Genomic DNA, 22535 nt, shown 5'->3' on the forward strand with positions numbered 1-22535 from the left:
TGAATCTTGCAAACATAGCAGTGATGAGGAGAAGGTAACTTGAGAATGAGAGCAGTAACCAGATTTTCGGGAACATAAGAAGCAGTGAAAGTAAAATTACGCAAACAAAGGAGTGATGACGATAAGGTAACTGGCAATGAGAGCAGTAACCAGATTTCTGGGATCATAGGAAACATGAAAAGTTGAATCCTGCAAACATAAGAGTAATGAGAATATGGTAACTTGCAATGAGAGCAGTAACCAGATTTCTGGGATCACAAGAAGCATGAAAACTTGAATTATGCAAACATAGGAGTGATGAGGATAAGGTAACTTGCAATGAGAGAAGTAACCAGATTCCTGGGATCATAATAAGCATGAAAAGTTTAATCATGCAAACATAGGAGCGATGGGGATAAGATAACTTGCAATGAGAGCAGTAACCAGTTTTCAGGGATCATAAGAAACATGAAAAGTTGAATCATGCAATCATAGGAGTGATGAGGATAAGGGAACTTGCAATGAGAGCAGTAACCAGATTTCTGGGATCATGAGAGGCATGAAAAGTTGAATCATGAAAACATAGGAGTGAAGAGGATAAGGTAACTTGCAATGAGAGCAGTAACCAGATTTCTGGGATCACAAGAAACATGAAAAGTTGAATCTTGTAAACATAGCAGTGATGAGGGTAAGGCAACTTGAGAATGAGAGCGTTAACCAGATTTCTGGGATCACAAGAAACATGAAAAGTTGAATTTTGCAAACATAGCAGTGATGAGGGTAAGGCAACTTGAGAATGAGAGCGTTAACCAGATTTCTGGGATCATAAGAAACATGAAAAGTTGAATCTTACAAACATGGCAGTGATGACAGTAAGGCAACTTGACAATGAGAGCGTTAACCAAATTTCTGGGATCACGCGAAACATGAAAAGTTGAATCTTGTAAACATAGCAGTGATGAGGGTAAGGCAACTTGAAAATGAGAGCATATCACAAGAAACATGAAAAGTTGAATCTTGCAAACATAGCAGTGATGAGGGTAAGGCAACTTGAGAATGAGAGCTTACCAGATTTCTGGGATTATAAGAAACATGAAAAGTAGAATCTTGTAAACATAGCAGTGATGAGGGTAAGGCAACTTGAGAATGAGAGCGTTAACCAGATACCTGGGAACATAAGAATTATGAAAAGTTGAATCTTGCAAACATAAGAGTGATGAGGATAAGGCAACTTGACAATGAGAGTAGTAACCAGATTTCTGGGATCATAAGAAGCATGAAGAGTTGAATCATGCAAACATAGGAATGTTGAGGATAGGACAACCTGAGAATGAGAGCGTTAACCTGATATCTGGGAACATAAGAATCATGAAAAGTTGAATCGTGCAAACATAGGAGTGATGAGGATAAGGTAACTTGCAATGAGAGCAGTAACCAAATTTCTGGGATCATAAGAAGCATGAAAAATTCAATTATGCAAACATAGGAGTGATGACGATAAGGTAACTTGTAATGAGAGCAGTAACCAGATTTCTGGGATCATAAGAAGCATGAAACGTTGAATCATGCAAACATAGGAGTGGTGAGGATAAGGTAACTTGCAATGAGAGCAGTAACCAAATTTCTGGGATCATAAGAAGCATGAAAAATTCAATTATGCAAACATAGGAGTGATGACGATAAGGTAACTTGTAATGAGAGCAGTAACCAGATTTCTGGGATCATAAGAAGCATGAAACGTTGAATCATGCAAACATAGGAGTGGTGAGGATAAGGTAACTTGCAATGAGAGCAGTAACCAAATTTCTGGGATCATAAGAAGCATGAAAAGTTGAGTCATGTAAAAATAAGAATGTTGAAGATCGGGCAACTTGAGAATGAGAACGTTAACCAGATATCTGGGAACATAAGAATCATGAAAAGTTGAATCTTGCAAACACAAGAGTGATGAGGATAAGGTAACTTGAGACTGAGAGCAGTAACCAGATTTCTGAGCCTATAAAAAGCATGAAAAGTTGAATTAGGCAAAATTAGTGATGAGGATAAGGTAACATGAGAATAAGAGTGCTAACCAGATTTCTGTGATCATAACAAGCATAGAAAGTTGAATCATACAAACATAGGAATAATGAGGATATGGAAACTTGAGAATGATAGTAGTATCCAAATTACTGGGAACATGACAAGCATAGAAAGTTGAATGATGCAAACATAGAAGTGATGAGGACAGAGCAACTTGTGATTAAGAGCACGAACCAAATTTTTGGGAACATAAGAAACAAGTTAAGTTGAATCATGCAAAGAGAGGAGTGATGAGGATAGGGCACCTTAAGAATGATAATAGTATCCAGATTTCTTGGAACATAAGGAGCATGGAAAGTTGACTCACGCAAACATAGGAGTGACGAAAATAGTGTAACTTGAGAATGAGAGTAGTAACCAGATTTTTAGGAACGCAAGAAGCCTGGAAAGTTGAATCATGCAAACATAGGAGTGATGAGAATAGGGCAACTTAAGATTAAGGGTATCATCCAGATTTCTGGGAACATAAGAAGTATGGAAACTTGAATCATGCAAAAAACAGGATTTATGAGGATGGGGCAACTTGAAATTCTGAGCGTTAACAAGATTTCTGAGAACATAAGAAGTATGAGAGTTGAATCATGCCAATATAGGAGTGATGAGGATGGGGCAACTTGAGAATGAGAGTGCTAATCAAGCTTTAATCAGGAAAACCATAGTCCCCAGCTTGCCAAAAGCATGTGAAACCCTGTTTATCATTTTCTCTAGTACATCATAGTCAATCTCAGTGATGGAAGAAATAATGCTACCAAAGTCTTTAAAAAATGGCACTAACCACAATTTTGTATCATTAATTGTAAAGACTAGCATAATCTGATTTTGTTTAGTTTTGTAGCACTAGGATATTTGATGTTCTTATATTCATCTGTAAGCAAAGTAACTGGTATATTGAGCATAGAGTGTAAGATGTGTTTTTGAATGGGCATGTAGCTGCCTAATGATGAACGGCCTACCATCCATTCGATATTCTATATAGTTCCCATCTTTTTCTCTTAATATTTTCCTGCAATGAAATCATTATTGAAATGAAAGACTGAAACTGATACTGGCAACAACATCATTGTACTTTAATCTCATTTCCACAAGGAGGAATGATGATTCACGGTGTCAGTACAGACTTTTGCTCCCATGCTGGAGTGAAAGAGCTGAGAAAGTTTGAGAAAAATGCTAGGAATTCTTTAGCAAGAATCTTCCATAAGAGCACTCAGGGGCCCGTGCCAAAGGGTTTGATAAGGGAAATAAAAACTATGTATAAGTCTGTATTTTGCCCTCAACCTTTCTCCTGTATTTGCTTCAGGGTAAGAATCATGCCACTGGTCTCTTTTTCCTTTCTTAAGTTGCACTGTCTTTGTTAGCATAGATAAAGATATGGATTTAGTAGAGGGCAAGAGCATCTCTAGTTAGTATTCTACCTGCTGCAGACGAAGGAAACAATCTCGTTAGTTGTTGTAGTATCTTCTCTCTTCTTTATTGCCCTACATGATCTAGTGCAGCTCCCTTTTGAGAAGGTAGTCGCCATGCTTGAAAATTTCACCAGGAATTCAATCTGAACAGCAGCTTTTGCTTTCGTTAATGACTTTTACTGTCGAGGTCCTGGATAACTGGTACGCTAGGCAGAGCATCATAACCGAATCTTCAAACGGCATTTGATGGTTTAGTGAAGCATGGAACTATTCAACCCAGTGGTTTACAATGTCAGTTTGTTTTTTGAAGATGGTGTGTCATCAAGTGGGCTAACTGGAGTGATGGCATTTTTATTAAGCCCAATGATGGATTTAATGGCATTATAAAAGCTTTGCAAGTTTTTTTATATGCAAAATCTTGAATTTCCTTAGCCCTTCCAACACACCAGCCATTATATAACATTCATATTTGATGTACCTTAATTCTTACGTCCCTCTATTACTGCGGATGAGCGGGTTTTGCTTTATAAACCATGTTTTTTTTAGTAATTGATGTATGGTATCAGAGTTCTCGTCAAACCAGTCTGCATGAAACTGCTTAGTGAAACCCTTTGTTGCTTCTGCAGCATCTATGTTTACAGAACTTTACCCACTTAAGTGTTTAAATCCTCCTCAACAATAAGGTTAAAATCTAGAGGCCCTCGACCATTTGAAAGTGGAAAGGATCATTTATTCCATTTTGTTTTTCACAGAAGTACAGTTCAATTTCTTAGACGTAGCCTGCTAGGAGATTTGAGGTCAGATTTTCTAATTTGAAGATGGATCTCACTAGTCTTTTATCTGTCAAGTACTTCAACACACACTTGGCTCGAGTTATGTTAAATGAAATAGGACAGTAGCCGGAAAGAATTTAGAGACCGTCCTTCATAAAACCAGACTGGATCAGAGTAGGTTGTAAAAAGAAGGCCAGTAAAGCACAATAGAAAGTTTCCTTGCATATTCTTGGAAAATTATGTAATATATAATTTGGGGCTCTAACAATCTTCAAGGAAGCAAAACCCCAAGACCTAATGGGGAGAGAATATTTGGGAGAATACAGGATTAGAGATGATTAGCGAAGGATCAATACTAGAATCACTAATCAAAGAGATAGCTTAAAAAACCAGAAGTGAAGATAACTGTGTTAATTGTGATATGGTCACATTACAATTGTCACTTTTGTGTAAAAATAAGCCTTCACTTTGATTAATCTTCATTGGAATATACAGATCCAAGTAAGATGATGCGATCGAAAAAACAGAAAAGTATATAAAAAAAAATGAGAGACCATAAAATCTAGGGGTTATAATATGGTTACCATTATAGTATAAGGATATAGGAAGATATTCGAATATTTTGTGTTTCTAGTAACCTTAAATACCTTACTTTATGGTTCTTGGAAAAAACTTTTATAGAGGTTAAAAAAAATAAATAAATAAGTTAAACGTCAACTTGGTTGTGAGTAATAATTAGGATCTAAAGCTAAATAATTTTCCCAAATAAAATCTAAAGAGGCAACTGCAGGTTAAACTAGGAAAAGTCATTATGTTTTAAAGGCAAAATTCCACCGACATTTCAAGTAGGTCTAAAATAGGGGTAAGTGTTGTGTAATTACAACACATTTTTTTTTCGCTACAGTTTCACTAGTAATTAGTACCAAACGAACTTGGCTGGATTTAGCTAATACAACTTATATCCCGAAAGAACGAGGAAAAACATTTATCTTAAATTTAGCATCAAGTATATTCATAACCATTTTCAAGGTAAATTTCCGATAAATGGAAAAAAATATAATGGATAAACATTAAAAAAATGGAAAAACACATACTAAATAAAAGGAGAATTATGAAATAACTTTCAGTGAGTAATATACTGTACTGTAAACAGTACCATAAACTCCTCGCAATAGAGCTTAGGTAAATTTTCGCTGAGAACTTTTATTCTCTCAAAGATGACCTGCAGACTCAATGCCTTGAGAAGAATAATATCACAGATCTATTAAATGCCTCAAAATATATTAGACACTAGAAATTTGCTTTGTGTACCCCGGATAACGGCGAACAAATTCGTGTCTCATACTTCGGGCATAAAATTCACTACCATCATCATCACAATCAGCCGTAACTAGTCCACTGCAGGACAAAGACTTCAGACATGTTTTTTAACTCGCGTCTGTTTTTGGTCTTTCTATGTCAGCCTCTACCTGCAAATTGTCTTAGTTAGTGGAGATCCTCTAATATGAGCAATCATATCAAGCAATTCTATTGAGAAATTCTTATAGGATATTTGTTTATATCCTAATCTACCGTGACTGAACAGTCGTTCATCAGCTTAACCTCCAAGTACTACTTTTTTTTTTCAACTCATGTAATCTGGGGATGGGGCACCAAGATGTCTACCTGTCGAGACATCAGTAGCCACTGCCTTGTTCCCTTGGGTCCAAAGATAGGATGAAAAGGGAGCTTGTGTGATGTGCATATGATCAGTCTCTAGGACATTATGCAACAATTCAATGAACTTCTGTCTCTACCACTCATAAAGTGTATTTTAAACTTTTAGACATTCATGAAAATTTCATATTTGTAAGTAATGTAGGATAAAAGTTGTATCTAATTTATTAACATTAGTTATCTATGTAACTATGTAAAAAAAATTTTTTTCAAGTAGCTCTAACCCAGAACTAGGATCATGTTTCCCATCATTTTTTATTAAATCACACGACTGCAGGTATTCTAATTTTGAGTAGTCTAGTAATAAGACCAAGTCTCTAAACCTCCAAGAAAATATATACAAATACAATAATACCTGTCAAGCTTTCTTAATCAGAAACCTTGAAGTTAGGTGACTTCCTTCAACGACAGTCCTTAAATCTAACACTTTATGGCCCTTTACTGTACATTTGTTCCTACTTCCTTCGGTCTACTTGTCCAACATCAATGCATTTTTACTCCTTAGTGCAATTGAAGTTTTCCTTCAGTGGCAAATCGGACCGGAATGACCTCCCTAGACCTAGTGCGGGGCAACATGACTAATTCTATAAATCCGTCCAACTAACATGAATTCACTTAAGAATTTTTCCTGTTTTCTTATATAAATTGTTCTTTTAGAATCTACAGTAATTCTCTTTACCTCTCAATATTCGAATAAATATATGGAAAGACGTTTTAGTCTGCACGTTACAAAATATTAATATCTTTGTGTATGGAGTAATAAATCATCGAACTTTCAGCATAAAATAATTTCACTATTCTCCAATAAAAGTAAATATTACTTACTTGCAGAGGCAGAAGGCGACTTCAATAGCCCACTTGAAGTCGACGTTTCTATAGAAAGTCTGGAGATTGGTCATGCAGGATTCCCGATTGCACTGATTGTCACAGACAGCCAATACAGGATCAAGAAGTCTTCTGCAGGACTCATCGCCGTTGCATCCTACCAGGGCAGTTTGGCAAGTAGAATGTAGCATAGGCACTGGACCTGATGAAGATGTCTCGCCTGCAGGAATAGGAACATAGATTAATTCAAAATAAACGCTGCAGATGGGGCATAGGGACCTTGATAACGTCCTTAAAGAAAAGGGCCACTGAGCTTTTCTCCCACGTTTTCTCTGACTTCGTCTCAATGCCTCGAATTCTCCAGTGGGAAGAAGGCCAATCAACGGACATCACCAAGACACCTGTCTCCAAGTTCGAAACCATAAGAAATACGATATTGTGGGGCAGTTGTAAAGAAAACCTTACACTTGTACTTTATAAAAGTTCTAAATTCATGGCACAAATATGGCAAAGCTAATTTCTTTTATATAAAATTATAAATAGATAGCTTTATAGATTTAGTTTCTTTGAAGTGTCAAATAGAAAACGAAACATGTGCAACTCGAACTTCTTGCATTAAAAGTATCAGGTAGAAAGAAAGCCAAACATATATGGCTTAAGCCAATTACATTATACATGCTTCCTGTTAAGACAGATTTTGGTGTCAATTGAAATCAACCTGAAACTTTATATAGAGTGCAAAAATAATCACACCCACAAAATATCAACCTCCAGAATTCAACTGAGAAAATGAAAAGCTCCTAACAGCAAAATGTGTATGAAAGCCAAGATAAATTTTTCAGTTCTTTTGTAAAGGAATGAATTTTATTTAACAAAATAAAAAATTCTCAGCCTCTACATTTACTCCACGGAAGAAGTATCCTATCGAAGAAGTGACCTGTGTGTGTTTAACAAAAGTGTATAGTGAAATATAGGCTGAGAGAACATGACCTTCAAAGAGAATTTTCCTGAGGTCAGACAATATTATTGTTCAACAACTTTCTTCACGAGTTTTACCTTACTCCAACTATTAAGAAATTGTTACTAATATGTAGACGGAAAATTGTACGACAACTTCATTAAAATCTTATCTCATAATTTTTTTAAGCAGAATATTTTTATTTTGATAATTAAGAAAATTAATGTCAAAAGAAAGATTATTATCATAAAATCTTAAGCTGCAGATATACTGATTTGTTAAATACATATTCAGTGTTTTGTAGTGTCTACCAGTGCAATTATCTTGTGTTGGTAATATCGGAATCTTCGAATAATTCTCGAAAGCAATGCAATGGTGATACTGACGTTTGTGATTTTATTCCCACAATCCCCTAGCTGTAGGTAAAAAACACATTAATGCATATGAGGTTATTAGATGTGTTAATATATTTCTCACTAAAAACCAAATGAACGTAGTTTTCGAAGATATCGGGACCTAACACATTATATAGACATTTTAATAAGGCGAAGAACAATTACAACCAAGTAAAAGTTTTTTAGCCACAATGCTATTGTAACCTGAAAAGTATGCAACCTTCCCTCAGCAACGAAATGATTCAAAACAATATTGCTCTTATCATAATCCACTGCATATCTAAGGAAAAGAGGCAGCAAATACTAATCACGTGGTTTCATTATCAAAAGCTGTAAAGGATTAAAAAAGTATCCTTATGTACGGGAGTCGATGTGTGTATTGGGGAAGCAAAAATGAAATATTAACGATAACAGTTATCAATCAATCATGATCAGCAGTTACGGCGCTTAACAAACCTACATATGCATCCAATTTGAGCAGAAATTATAAGCAAGTCTTCTAAGCTGAAGGTGAAATGCCTGTTATAGCAACAATCAATACTTGAAAACTGATGCTCAAGAACTTTAATTTTCGTCGAAATATTATGCAATTTTTGCTGTAGTTTGAAAATACGCTTATGTCTTTAACAGCCTTTACGGAGAGAAACTTTTCTCACGCACAGTCACACATACACCTCCCGACAAAGGGGCGCGTGTATCCGCGCGCAGTCACACAAAATGTTGCCAATATGAATGCACATGCTCACACCCTACCCCACATATCATTCCACAAACTCTCTCTCTCTCTCTCTCTCTCTCTCTCTGTCACACATACCCACACAAACACGTGCACACATAGACACACACTCTCTCTCTCTCTCTCTCTCTCTCTCTCTCTCTGTCACACACACACACACAAACACACGCACACACATAGAAACACACACACATACTCTCTCTCTCTGTCACACAAAAACACGCGCACACACATATACACACACACAAACACACACACATACATATATATATATATATATATATATATATATATATATATACACACACACACACACACACATATATATATATATATATATATATATATATATATATATATATATATATATATATATATACATATACATACATACATATAAAAATAGGAGAACGAAGAGTCTGGACAACTTCGCTCATGTTTACTGATGCCGAAGTTTCGGGTCTCATCCCATTATCAAGGCTAAAAGAAAGACAAAAAATAACAAATTTGGCTAAGGAGACCAATCTGTCTTGACCAGACTAGAGAACTAAGACTATCTGAAGGACAACACTCAAAGAAAATTCAAAATTTGCCGGCATACGCAATGTAGAAGAGCACAGAGATTAATTGGTTGTTTAGTTGAGGAGCCTGTTCCTTAATTACTAACGACTCTAATGCCAGCAGAAAGGAGTTACTTGGCGCTTGTGCAATGATTTGAAAGTTTTTAGATGAAATGTTGTCTTACATTTAGATGTATGTTCTCTGATGGTTGAGAAGTCTTTAGTATTGAGCGCACATCCAGTTCTATGGCTAACTCCCCGATGAGCTTCTATGCGAACTTTCAGCAGTCTTTTTGTGGAACCCACATAATTTCCGAGATTACATCTCGGATAAGTAAACATATAAACCACTGAAGAACGCATGGGATCGAGGAGAGAATCCTTAATTTCAAACATGGATCCCACCGTCAGTGGATTCTTAAAATTTAGTTTAAGATCCTGGCTCGGAAAACCGTTTAAAATTACTTTTATAATTTGTTTCCCATATTTTTAGTTATTGGTGAAAGGTACCGTAGGATAGAAAATCTTCATTTTTCGCAAAGTAGGAACTTGAAATTTTGGTTGATAAATTTTGTTCTGGAATTTGTTAAGTAATCTATAAAATATTTTGGTTGGGAAACAGTTATCCTTGAAATATTGTTCTAAAAAAATGATTTCATTATGAAAGGATGTCCACTCAGAGGAAAGAGAAAATGTCCTATAAATCAAGGTTGCCATGGCGTTCAACTTAAAATTGTAAAAACAAAAGCTTAAAAAATCGTGCCTAAACCTGTGAACGTATTTTTTTTTTCTAAATACGCTAGTTACTAGACGTGTCTGTCCTCCTGTAATGTTAATATAAAGATTTGGTAGCTTATATTCTTCGTGCTCAATAGTGAAATTAACGTTTGGATGAAAAATATTGATGAAATTTAAAAACCTAGTGGTATGTTCCTTTTGCTTAAAAGTAGCTAACGCATCATCTGGTAACGTTTATAAAATATAGGTCTGAATAGCAAAGGACATTGATCTAAAAACTGCTCTTCAAGATGACAAAAATATTGGCGAAGGTAGGTCCAAGAGGGCTACCCATAGCTATACCATCAATCATAAAATGAATGTCAATCACAAGTAATTTTTAAAAATCAGACTTGTTAAAACCGTGATAGCAGTCGTCTGGAGAAATAAAAAGTTAGTTTAAGATTATATCAATGGTTTCTTGTAAGGAATGTTCGTAAATAGATTCAACATCATAGCTAACCATATAATTGCACCTGTTTTGTCTGGTGATTTCATGTACCAAAGAGGCAGAATATGGCAGGGTATATTCATTTGAGGCAATTGGTTGTAAAAGAGGCATAGGAAATTTTGCAATATTAAAATGAGGTGAATTATAAGCAGCTAAAATAGGTCTGAGTGGAACATTTTCTTTGCGAATCTTAGGTAAACATACAATATACCATAGAAGGAACCACAGGAAAATACATCTAAGTATACCTGTTCTGTAATGGGATTATTAATGCTACACAAAAGGGTAATCAGTAACACACCAAACACTCCTCTCCACAGATAGCATCATTCATTCGGATCTTGCACATACTCTTCCGATTCCAGAATATCTCCGTCCTTCTTTACAAACAGGTTCCTTTTCACACTATCTGCCCAGCTTTTCTAGGCCTTACTCTCATAATATCTAGTTACATCTGAGTTATATACAGTTTCTTTCCCAATTTCCGAAACACTTCAAAATAGTCCGATCCATCTTTCTACCTACGCTAAACCTCTTTTAACTATAGATTTGTCACCCTATTACCTCTTTAACCTTCTTTGTTCTATTAAAATTCAAATTCCACAATTAATTTAATTCATTTATATATACAGTATATATATATATATATATATATATATATATATATATATATATATATATATACATACATACATACACTTATATACGTATTATATATATATATATATATATATATATATATATATATATATATATACATTCGACAGGTATATGTACAGAAGAATTGTCATTGACTTTTATCTTTCTTCGTGGCTAAATGATACGGTCACTATCATACAAGCATCCTGGACTAGGGTTCAATTCCCGGCCGGTCAGATGCTATTTTCTTAGAGTGGTTTCGCCTCGAGACTCTGATCCCGAGGTCGGTAATATATAATATTCTTCTTTCAACTTCACTAATCCCATTGTATAGCAACTTTTTCAATCTACTTCTATTCTTTGCATCTTCTTCCCCCAGTCCCATCTAACTCATATAATTCCACATCACATCCATCTATCAGATCCATTGCCACCCTGCAATCCTTCCAATCAATGGCATGCTCTTAGCCCTCTTGATAGATTCATCCTCCTCTCTTCTTATTACATGGCATAGCTTCTCGGACGAGCTTTCCTACCCTTATCTTTCACATTACATATACCACACATCCATCATATATATTGACTCTCCTTCCATCATTTCTTATTGCGTCAACATTGTATCCGCTGGCCGCTGCATAGCGACCTGATTACATTTGTAGAGGTCCAAATCTACAGATTGGCTCCTTCTCACACCCACAAAGTATGTAGTCCATTGTCTGAATGGGATGCCCGCGTGAGCACTCGGTAGAGAGAGCAAGACCACACTTATGAATAGCGTCTCCAGTCCTTCCTACTCTAGCTCTTGCTCGATTAATTGTAACCCAATTCTTTCTACAGATGTTTCCTCCATGGGGAGAGACTCGCATGGGATTTGCATGACCTCAGCAGGTGGACAGTGGTCCGTTTCTACATATCATTCTAGGTGGTAAGTTGCTGACTCCATGGGGTTGAGGTTAGTTGTGGTTATGATGGTCTCGCGGGATTTCATTCTTTGTCTAACCACCTGGTGATCATGGAGTGGGTGGCTTTCATTATTCTCTTGTCTGTACTTCTGGGTCTTGAATATTTACTTCTTCCTTTCCTTCTCTACTACATACCATTAGCTGTGTCTTCCCACTTTACACTTTCAATCCTTTCCTTTCTAGGAATCCTTTCCCCTGGTAAAAACTTTTCTTGCAATTCTTCTTCTGTGTATGCAAAAATTACTAAATCAACAGAAAATATCAGCTTTCACAGTTCTTCAGTTTTTCTTAAGTCTGAAAGCAAAATGTCTATAACGACCAAAGAAAGTACAGGGACGACCGGAAAGTTGCTGGAATTTCAGAGGGCATTTACCGTCGTTCGTAAATTGCGTTGGAAACAGATGGCGCTAATCAGTTCGGTCTTTTATTTATATCTGGAATTGAGAAAAAAGCTCTTAATAGGAATTATGTTTGTCACTACTGCTGAATAAGTATAAATACAGATGATTAACTAGAGGGGCACTCAGTAGAGCGCAGACCTCCGCCGCGGCAGCTTATTTCTCGACCTTTACCTTTGACCTTAACATGTATTAATTGGCGTGGATTTTCATACACTCAAATATGAACAAAGTTTGAAGTCTCTGTGACAAGGATGTCCAAACTTATTGCTGATTACGTGATATGGAAATTTTTCTCGTCCGTGACCTTGACCTTCCAAAATTTAATAATTTCCAGTTCTTCATATAACACTTTTATGATCCCTGCAAGTTTCATTATTTCAAGACTAACATTGTGGCAGTATGATTGATGACCAGAATTTGACCGTTTGCTTGACCTTGACGACCAACCTCAACATGTATTAATTGCCGTGGATTTTCACTACAAATATGAAGCAAGTTTGAAGTCTCCGTGACAACGACGTCCAAACTTATGGCTGATTACGTAAATTGGAAATTTTGCTTGGCTCTGACCTTTACCTTCCAAATTTAAAAATTTCCATCTTTTTACATAAAAGTGAATCCCTGCAAGTTTCATTACTCTACGATTAAAATTGGTCTCTCATTTCAAAAACTCAATCTTCTGCTCATGTATATCTATCAACTTTCTAAGTATTGTTCTACTATTCTTTCTCGTATCTTGAATACAGGATCCAGAAATTATATATTTCTGTAGTCCCTACAGTTGTACCAGGTTTCTTTTTCCTGTTACTGATTATCACATGCCTTCCCACATACTTCTGCTGCTGCTGGTGCCATAATCTTTCTCAAGATCCCAAATCTATTCACGCTGTTCTGACATTCAATTACCATATCTCACTTCTTTGAATCTTTCTACTTTACTTCTGAATTCTCTAGTGTTCTCCCTCATCAGTTTCCAATTCCTGAGTGGGACTTATCTTTTCTTTATTGCTTTCAGCCTAAAATCAGCCACTACCAGTTCATGTTGAGCTACTACCGATTCATTTGGAATAGTCTTACATCCCATAATGATATTCTTGTCTTCCTTCCTTACCAGTTTTAAATTGTGTCTCATTTCATTCACTTTTTTAAGTTACCAGATGACTTCTCCTTTTCTCAATCTGTGTATTCATGACTACCAGATTCATAGCTTCTGAAAATTCCAGCAATCTTTCACCTTCCTGGTTTATTCTACCAAAGCCTCTTCCATGTATTCCTTCAAAACCATCAGAACTTTCTTCTACATGGGCATTCATGTTCCCAGATAGCACTAACAGTTAATGTCTTGGAACTCTTTCTACACATCCTTCTTGTTTCACTCTGAAATCTATCTACTCTTCGGTACACCTTTGTTAATGGGTGTATGTCAAATGATATGCCCTACTCTCTCTTTCACAAACTATGCATATACAGTATACACCAATATATACAGACATATATAGGTATATTCATATATATAAAGTAGATATACCACTTATATACATTATTTATACAAGGTGTATGTTATAAAACATATTACTTGTATGCTATGCAGTATATATATATATATATATATATATATATATATATATATATATATATATATAAATATACTGTACATATATTAAATATCATATACGTATTGTTTATATACATATATACACTTTATATGCAGATTACTATAGATGATTTAATTGAAAAATTTCTGATTGTCCAAAGCTATAAACTTCAGTGTTCGTAAACCTGTAGATTTTTTTTTTCTTTTTTTTTTTGACGCGTAGAGTAGTTCTCGGCTCTCTTCAGAACAGGTAAATTCTTCCTATGTACCATTAACCGTAAGTTTATTCTCTACAGCATTTGAGGTGACGTAATGTTCGTTATTAGCCGGGATGACGTCAGCTTGGGGGAGGGGGTGTTGAATATTCCGGAAGAGCCTCCTTATATGTCACAGGGATCTATTCTTCTTGCATTAATTTTTTTCTTTTTTAATTTTTTTTTTCGAATGACTAGTGTCAACGGTTGTAGTGACATCTCTCTTTTTGTCTACCAGTGCGGTTGTTACTGCAATTTTCAATGCTTTCACAGATGCACTTACTCAACATCCGAACCTGATCCTTGTTAGGCATAAGTTTTTGGATTTTAAATCATTTCTTGCTTCCATATAGCTAGCAATTACAAGTGACAAACGCCCTCTTCTCATAGGAGAGAATGAATGAACAATCTGGGAATTTTCAGCTTTCTTCTTTAATGTTCAGACACCTAACAAAATTTATCAGCTTGAAGCATATCAATTTTGGGAACTGGATATCATTGATGAAAGTTTAAAGTATGCCTAGATCTATATCAAGTGGCATTCCTCGGAAATGTAGTCTGCAATATTTCTTTAAAGCACCATACACCATTACTTCAGATTTTATGATTCGTATTACCGTTTTAGTTACCGATAGTTGATTTTAATTTCTTATCAGTTTGCTTTTCCATTCAAATACCAGTAAATGATCGTGTAGACTTACTTTATAAATTGTTTTTATAGATTCTAAATAACACTACTAACAACAATAATATCAGTAATACGAATAAATCAAGGAGAGGGATACCATTAAATTTCGAAGAGCAATGGAAAATAGATGCTTAATCTTGCAGAACTAAAACACAAAGAATTGAAAATAATAAATAATCTCTAAACTATACACAGATAGTAGTTTTATGAAGCTTAGAAAGGAACCATTACTAAAATAAACATGCGTTCATGCTAGGAAACATGAGTTCGAGAGATGGTAATAAGATAAAGTTGCTATACCACCTGTATAATAAACAAGGTACTTCCTTTAAAAAAAATGGGTGTTCCTACAGTATAAATCAGTTGCATGTTTAGTACATTATCATGAGGGTTTTATGTGTGAAGCAGCTGATCTGCAGACCTTATCTACATCTTTGCGGTTTAATTAAGGAGAAAATTCGTGAAAATGGTTTTAAGCATCCACTAAAGTTATGTCCTATTGCGAAACCATGACCACGATGAGATTGGAGAATATTGTAGAAGACCACAATGTATGGTGCTACTGGCTTTATGGTCTTAATAACAGTCAACAACACTCTGGTCTATTAACCGTAACTATGGGGAACTTCTTGTCATCCAGGGAATCCTTTGCTGTACTCTCCAACCTATTTATTTTCCTTCTTGAATATTGGTAATCTTTCTTAAGAGAGGTTAACATTCTCAACTGTTAATGTGATAGATACCTTTATAATCTTCCCATGAAAGCATGATGTGACTGTCACGTTATCGGCTAATTATTTTATCAAAGTGTTTGGGACTGTCTTTTTACTTCAAACGCATTTCCTCTATGAGAATGTCATTATCTAAACTGCCCCGCTGCTGTTCAGTTTCATCAAATGATTTCACAACCAAGGCAAGAGGAAGTTGGAACTTGCTCTAACCTTGGGGATGGAACTAAGAACAAAGTAATAACTTTACCTCAGTTTTCATTCAAAGCTTTATGGCAAAAGGTCTCTCCTGTAGAGATAGTTCAAATAAAAATTTGCAATCCTATTTACGTGTTTTCATTGGTATATAAATTCATTATGAGATCTCCATTGATACTGTGTCTGTATGAGTTTTCTCATCAATATTTTCGTTGCTTTCCTATCCTTGAACTATCCTAAAACTGCAACCTCGCTGCTAACATTTTGTCTTGGAATACTCCACTACATTTACATTTCTGAAATTGAAAATTATTATGGATCTTGACAATATAGAGATGAGCCCATAGTCTATAGCATAGTAGAGTGAATAGAATTCCAATTTGTTAGGGCCTATCACAACGGACCTGAGGGAATCACTCGGCTTAATTAGTTTAAATCCCATTTGGCGAGACGTTGTCATTTAAATATACTAGAATATATGTTGTATTTGCTCAAATCTCTTGTATTTCTCCCCTGGGAAATCTTTCATCAGAAAGTAGAGTGGGCTGATAATGCTATATATTCTAAAATCTTCTTACCAATTCAAATTCTGAAGGTGTAGCGAGTATTTTGATAGCCATCCGTTATTAATTTAATGAACCTAACATATCATAATTTCTATGTAACATAGGTTGAAATTTGTATGCCTATTAGTACCATTTCTCTCAACTCTTGTAGCTTTCAACGTTATAGTTTGTCTTTCGCATATCTCATTTCATTTCATGAGCTTCTATGCACATGAACGCTTACATAAACAGTTCTTGTGGTTACAAAGTTTCAACTTAAAAAATCGAAATGCTCCAAAAGGCTTATTGAACACCTTACAAAAGCTCCAAACAGATGATGACCAAGCATCAAATAATATAGATCTTTTATTTACATGTATAATCATATTTACTCTAATGTATTTAACATCCTGCAGCCTCTCCTAACTCTTATCTGGTTAACGTTCTTTAGTCATCTCTTAAACACAGTTTTAAGAGATGATTTGCATAATTCTGTTCTATATTTTTTCTGTTGGCAAAAATTTTATGACATTACTATCAATGAGAAAGGTGTTGGGCGAGGAGATGGAATTACATATCCCTTCTATCGAACCTTTCTCTATATAAGTATTAGTTTGAATTTACTTGCTCTTTCAACATTTTTTTTATGCTAGAAAGAACATACTTAGTCCTTTTGGAATCTAACCTTTTTCGATAGCTGCTTGCTTTCAAATTGTCTGGAATTACTACTAAAATTTGTAAGGCAAAGCACTTCTTTGTTCGTAAGAAGTATATGAGTGAGAGTATCTAAGATTTCCTCTTATCTTAACCAAAAACCATTTATGAAAATAACAAAACTCAATGTTTACACTATTCTTTCACTACAATAGAGACAATATTGCTATCTTTCCTTATCAGATACACTCGCCACTTGGCTCCTTATTTTCCTCTGATCTATCTCTCATGTGATTCCATCACAACTGACCTTGTCACACGAACCTCTTACTAAACCTATACCTTCCGATAAATTTTTGGGACAAAGTCCAAAGATTTATGAAACCTCTGAAGACGGGGAAAACCCGTTGGCCTCATTGCATCACTCACCAGTTTTGCAATGAGTTTGGAGCAAAACATGCTTGGTATATTTTTACTTATCCAAATTAGTCGTATCTAAGCATCTTACCGCACTCACTTGAAAGGTATATCCCCAAAAAGGCAAATGCTCTCCTAAACTATCTTTGCTATTACTCTTACTGCCCAGCGCTTGAAAACATATAGAATCTCACAGCGATTGTTGTAAGACGATCTATTCTGTGACCTTTAGCTTACCTATTCAAAATCGATTAACATATTCAAGGAACATTTTTTTTATTTGACCTTACACCTTCAACTATAGCATTAACCCTGGTTTCATTCCCCCACATTTCCCCCAAATTGGCTTAGTCGTGGAATGTGCATTTCATGAAAGGAATATCTTTTATAGTTCAAAGGTTATGGGCAAAGGAAACTTTTTATTGGTCTTTGACCTCTGAAGATTCTCCCTTACCTCACTTTGAAAAACAACCGGAGTAATTAGTGGACGATGCAAGGAAAACAGAATGTTTCTTAGCAGTAATATTAGAATATTTATGATTTAACAAGTCTTATTAAATCTTTTTACTAAATATTTCCTTGCTCTTAACATCACTGCATATTGACATCTTAAGTAAATTATGTTTGTCAAACAAATTCTTCTCTCATATGACAAATGAAGCTTCGGACAAATCTACATTCATATCTGACCTTTGAACTTGATGAATAACCTTAACCAGACCTTTGCACGTGGCATCTTTGGTGGATTATCCATACCCAATACAGAGTCTATCTTCTCTAACGTTTAAAATTTTGGTCTTTAAAGCATGACCTCCACCTTACTTACTGTATATCTTATGCATAATCAAAGAAGAGGGAAATGTATTCATGAAAAAGTAATATCTACGATATATATATATATATATATATATATATATATATATATATATATATATATATATATGTATATGTATGTATGTATATATATATATATATATATATATATATATATATATATATATATATATATATATGTATGTATGTATGTATGTATGTAGATATTAAAAGATAGGTATACAAAGAGGACTACAATTGTATAAAAAATATGTAAATGAACCAAAAATAAATTGTCGTTCTTTATTCTACTGAAAAAAAATTAAAATAGCCTTTACAAAAAATGAAATGGCTTTATGTAAAAATCAACATAATACGTAAAATAAGGACAATTTGGTAAATTTATTGACTGAGAAAAAATACTACGAATCAGCATTTTGCCTTGCTACGCTGGAACTAAAAAAATAAAAACACGCATCTGCATGCTAATTTTCAGTTATCAATGCTAATACCTATATTTAAAAAGAAGAGCTATTGCACACGAAATTTATCAGATTAACATATTACTACATGAAATTGAATAGAGCAGTAATTTCCCTTACAATGCTAATAATATTACAGCGATATTTAAATGTCCAGATCTACATTTAGACCACAGTGATGTCCGACACTTTTGAGCTTAAAATAGAAATGGTTTAACGAAGAATTTTGAATTTGACAAATAGCAATAGAGATTAACTGTACATAATCATACATTAAGTACGCATGCGCGTCTATGTCTGAATAGTAAATTTCTGAGTTTTAACCATTGCGGTAGAACAATAGTTATGCATTTTCTGCAGAAATATGCATTGTATACAAGCATACTTGAGAGAGAGAGAGAGAGAGAGAGAGAGAGAGAGAGAGAGAGAGAGAGAGAGAGAGAGAGAGAGAGAGAGAGAGACTAATTATACACACATACATAAATCCAAACCTACGAACCCATACGAAAAAAGCGATTATTTATTGGTCTTAAACTATCTAAAACCCTACAATATAAAATAACGCTTTTGGTTTGTCCTTCGTTACCTTGACATACCCTGCAACAAAATAATTGTGATGCCAAAGCAAATCAGAATAGTTACAGGAAACAGACTATTAGATACAACATACATATCCCCATACCATTGCTTCGAATATTCAAACAAATTCGTTTATGTATAAGACTTTCAAAGATTAAAACATTTCATACATTCGTTATATCTTTATGAGCTAACGATAACAACATGGTCACAAAAAACATTGATGCAAAAATATATTTTACGGGAATATATACACGGTATTTACCAGTAAATTAATAATCTCGTCACCATGACGGAAGTATGTGAAACGTGAATGTATATATCCGTAGAGTTTATTCTAAACATGTGAATTATACTCTCCGACTCCTACCTTTCATACGTGCCAGGCAACAGTTATCACTCGCTCAGTGCTATAGAAGTTTTGGCATTATCTATTTACCTAAAGATAAATATATAAAATACGCAATGAATATATATATTACAGATACGTAAATGTGTCTATACAATCATAGCACAAATGCAGAAAATAAAGAGCATCATTTTGAATCCTTTGCTCTGGTTTGATAATGAAAATCACAGAGAAAGATATTGGACAAATGAAAATATCTTACATCTGCTGCAGAAGTTGCTTTGTCATAATTTCCAAGTCAAACTTCCTTTTGTGATGAGGGAAAGTTGCAAACTTGAGCAAGAGCGACCATCGTGAGTTTCGATTACCTAATGATGTTAGTCTTTAACCTTCAGGAAAATCCTTCCAGACTTAGAAAAATAACAGGAATGGGGCATACAAACAGAATACCTAATACCTTACTGAGAAAGATGCTAAATCAAAGAAGATCAGTGTCCTGAGAATCCCTTATAAACGAATAATTTATTGCCGTTTTTCAAATCTTTTATAAATTAAGAACCCAATGTATTAAAGGTTTCCTTCAAAATCCTGGCTAACATCTTAGTTCCTTATGCATCTTTCCACAATTCTAATAATATGTATAATGAGTGTTTCAGATATTCACAACAACACCATAAACCTACGTATATATAAAAGCTTCAAACTCTAGTCAATAAGCGTACTGAATAGTAATTGATTTTGTAGGCGTTTCATTCCATGGAATTTAAAGAAATTAAAGTTCTGGGTCCATCAAAAGAACATAAATCAAGTGTAATTGCTTCTATACAGACTAAGTTTCACCTGAAAAACAAACGCCTTCAATGCTGATCAAAAGTTGAAGTGTAAGTGAATGCACATGAAACACGCAGCAAGTCTATCCAATAATCCTAAAATATTAAATGATGATGGAGAAAAAGAGAGAAGAGAATAAAGTACAAAACAGTGAAATAATAAAATTGCATTGCATAGAAAAAATATATCTTAAACGTATGAAGAAGTGATTTTGGAGTTTTCCAAAATGTATGTGTTGGTGTCCATAAGAATATCAAAACCACACCGTGAATGATTTTTCTATAAAGAAATGGGTATATGTTTACATGTGTGCTCAAACATTATATAGAGTTTTTGAAAAACCTATAAAAATACATCTTCATTTCGAAACCTTTTAGAAATCTTGAAAATTACAAATCGGAAAAAAGAGACTGTTCAGCCTTTAATAAGAGCACAAGACCCTAGGAAGCATCTGAGGTACAAGGACAGGATATATGAATATACAAATATATATATCTGGAAGATGAAAAATTAAGAATTAAAAAATGTATAAGTAAATATATATAATTAATGGGTTAGTATTTCTACAGGGGAGTTTATATTCACGTCCAAAAGCCTCCAAGAAAACCATGCTAAATCTTAACCTGGCAGTCGTGCAGATTTTGCACAGACAAAAACATTATTTTCCTTCTGGCCATTTATGTTTTGCGTAGAAACACAAGACCTAAATACTAATGTTTCAACAAAAGTTTTTTGTTAAGGTTTTCTTCATCCACCGACAGCCCAAAGAATGGTCTTTCTGCCGTATTCAAAGATTTGTATTAATTGCCTCTCTTTGACGGTCACACAGCATCTCAATTTTCCCTTTAAAAAAAAAAAATAACTTTTATTCAGCTAAGAAATATGAGGGTATTCTTGGGCTTTGCATGAAAAGCTGGAAACAGCTGCACTATCATTTATTCTGAAACACAAATCGTGGATCTATTGATTGCCATATACATTATGTCAGTATATATATATATATATATATACACACACACACATATATATATATATATATATATATTTACATATATATATGTATATATATATATATAAATATATATACACACAGATATATATATATATATATATATATATATATATATATATACATATATAATGAGAAAAACATATTAGTCGCAATATAGTACCAGTGCAAATTTTCTAACGAGGCATTAGGAAAAATAAACTAATATAAATATGTTGACTATGTTACAAGAAATTCTATTACATATTATGAATTATATCATCATCTAAGGTACACACAAATAACGTCGATGAATACTATTCTGCAATGTACAATTGTGAGAACAGACATCGTCAAAATTACTTAAAAGTGACAAATACCCTACAATTTCTATCTTAAGAACTATTTGAGAATTAAAAGAAATAGTAAAACCCTGACATGGTAATGACATATAAACCGAGAAGTTTAAAAAACGTGTCACGGCTACAGCGACCAGGGAAAGAAATCCCAGACACGTTCCATGTCCTTTCAAGTGGAAAAAAGTTCTTACTTTTTTTTTCCCTCTCCTTGCGTCGCTTAAGTAAATCCTGAAGGCTTTTGGACGCAACACCTACATGAAACACAAAAGGCGAAAATGAAGAGCCAAGAAGCAGACCAAAAAATAAAAGACTAATCATTATTATCATAAAAATAAACAAATGGTAAGAAAGAAGTCTGAGTAATCTACGTTAGTAAGATGAAACAAATAGAAAATAACC

General features: G+C 34.4%; 1 protein-coding gene across 5 annotated transcripts in view; it reads right to left on the minus strand.

The window, feature by feature from the left end:
* The window catches only part of LOC137641535 (uncharacterized), a 749997-nt gene that overhangs the window by 58221 nt on the left and 669241 nt on the right, over positions 1–22535 (minus strand). For all 5 annotated transcript variants that reach the window (XM_068374188.1, XM_068374187.1, XM_068374186.1 and 2 more), the window contains one exon: positions 6779–6998. In XM_068374188.1, the coding sequence (XP_068230289.1) occupies positions 6779–6998 (220 nt within the window). The remainder of the gene's footprint in view (positions 1–6778; positions 6999–22535) is intronic.

The sequence above is a fragment of the Palaemon carinicauda genome, chromosome 5 (genome assembly GCF_036898095.1).
Source record: "Palaemon carinicauda isolate YSFRI2023 chromosome 5, ASM3689809v2, whole genome shotgun sequence".
Classification (NCBI taxonomy): Eukaryota; Metazoa; Arthropoda; class Malacostraca; order Decapoda; family Palaemonidae; genus Palaemon; species Palaemon carinicauda.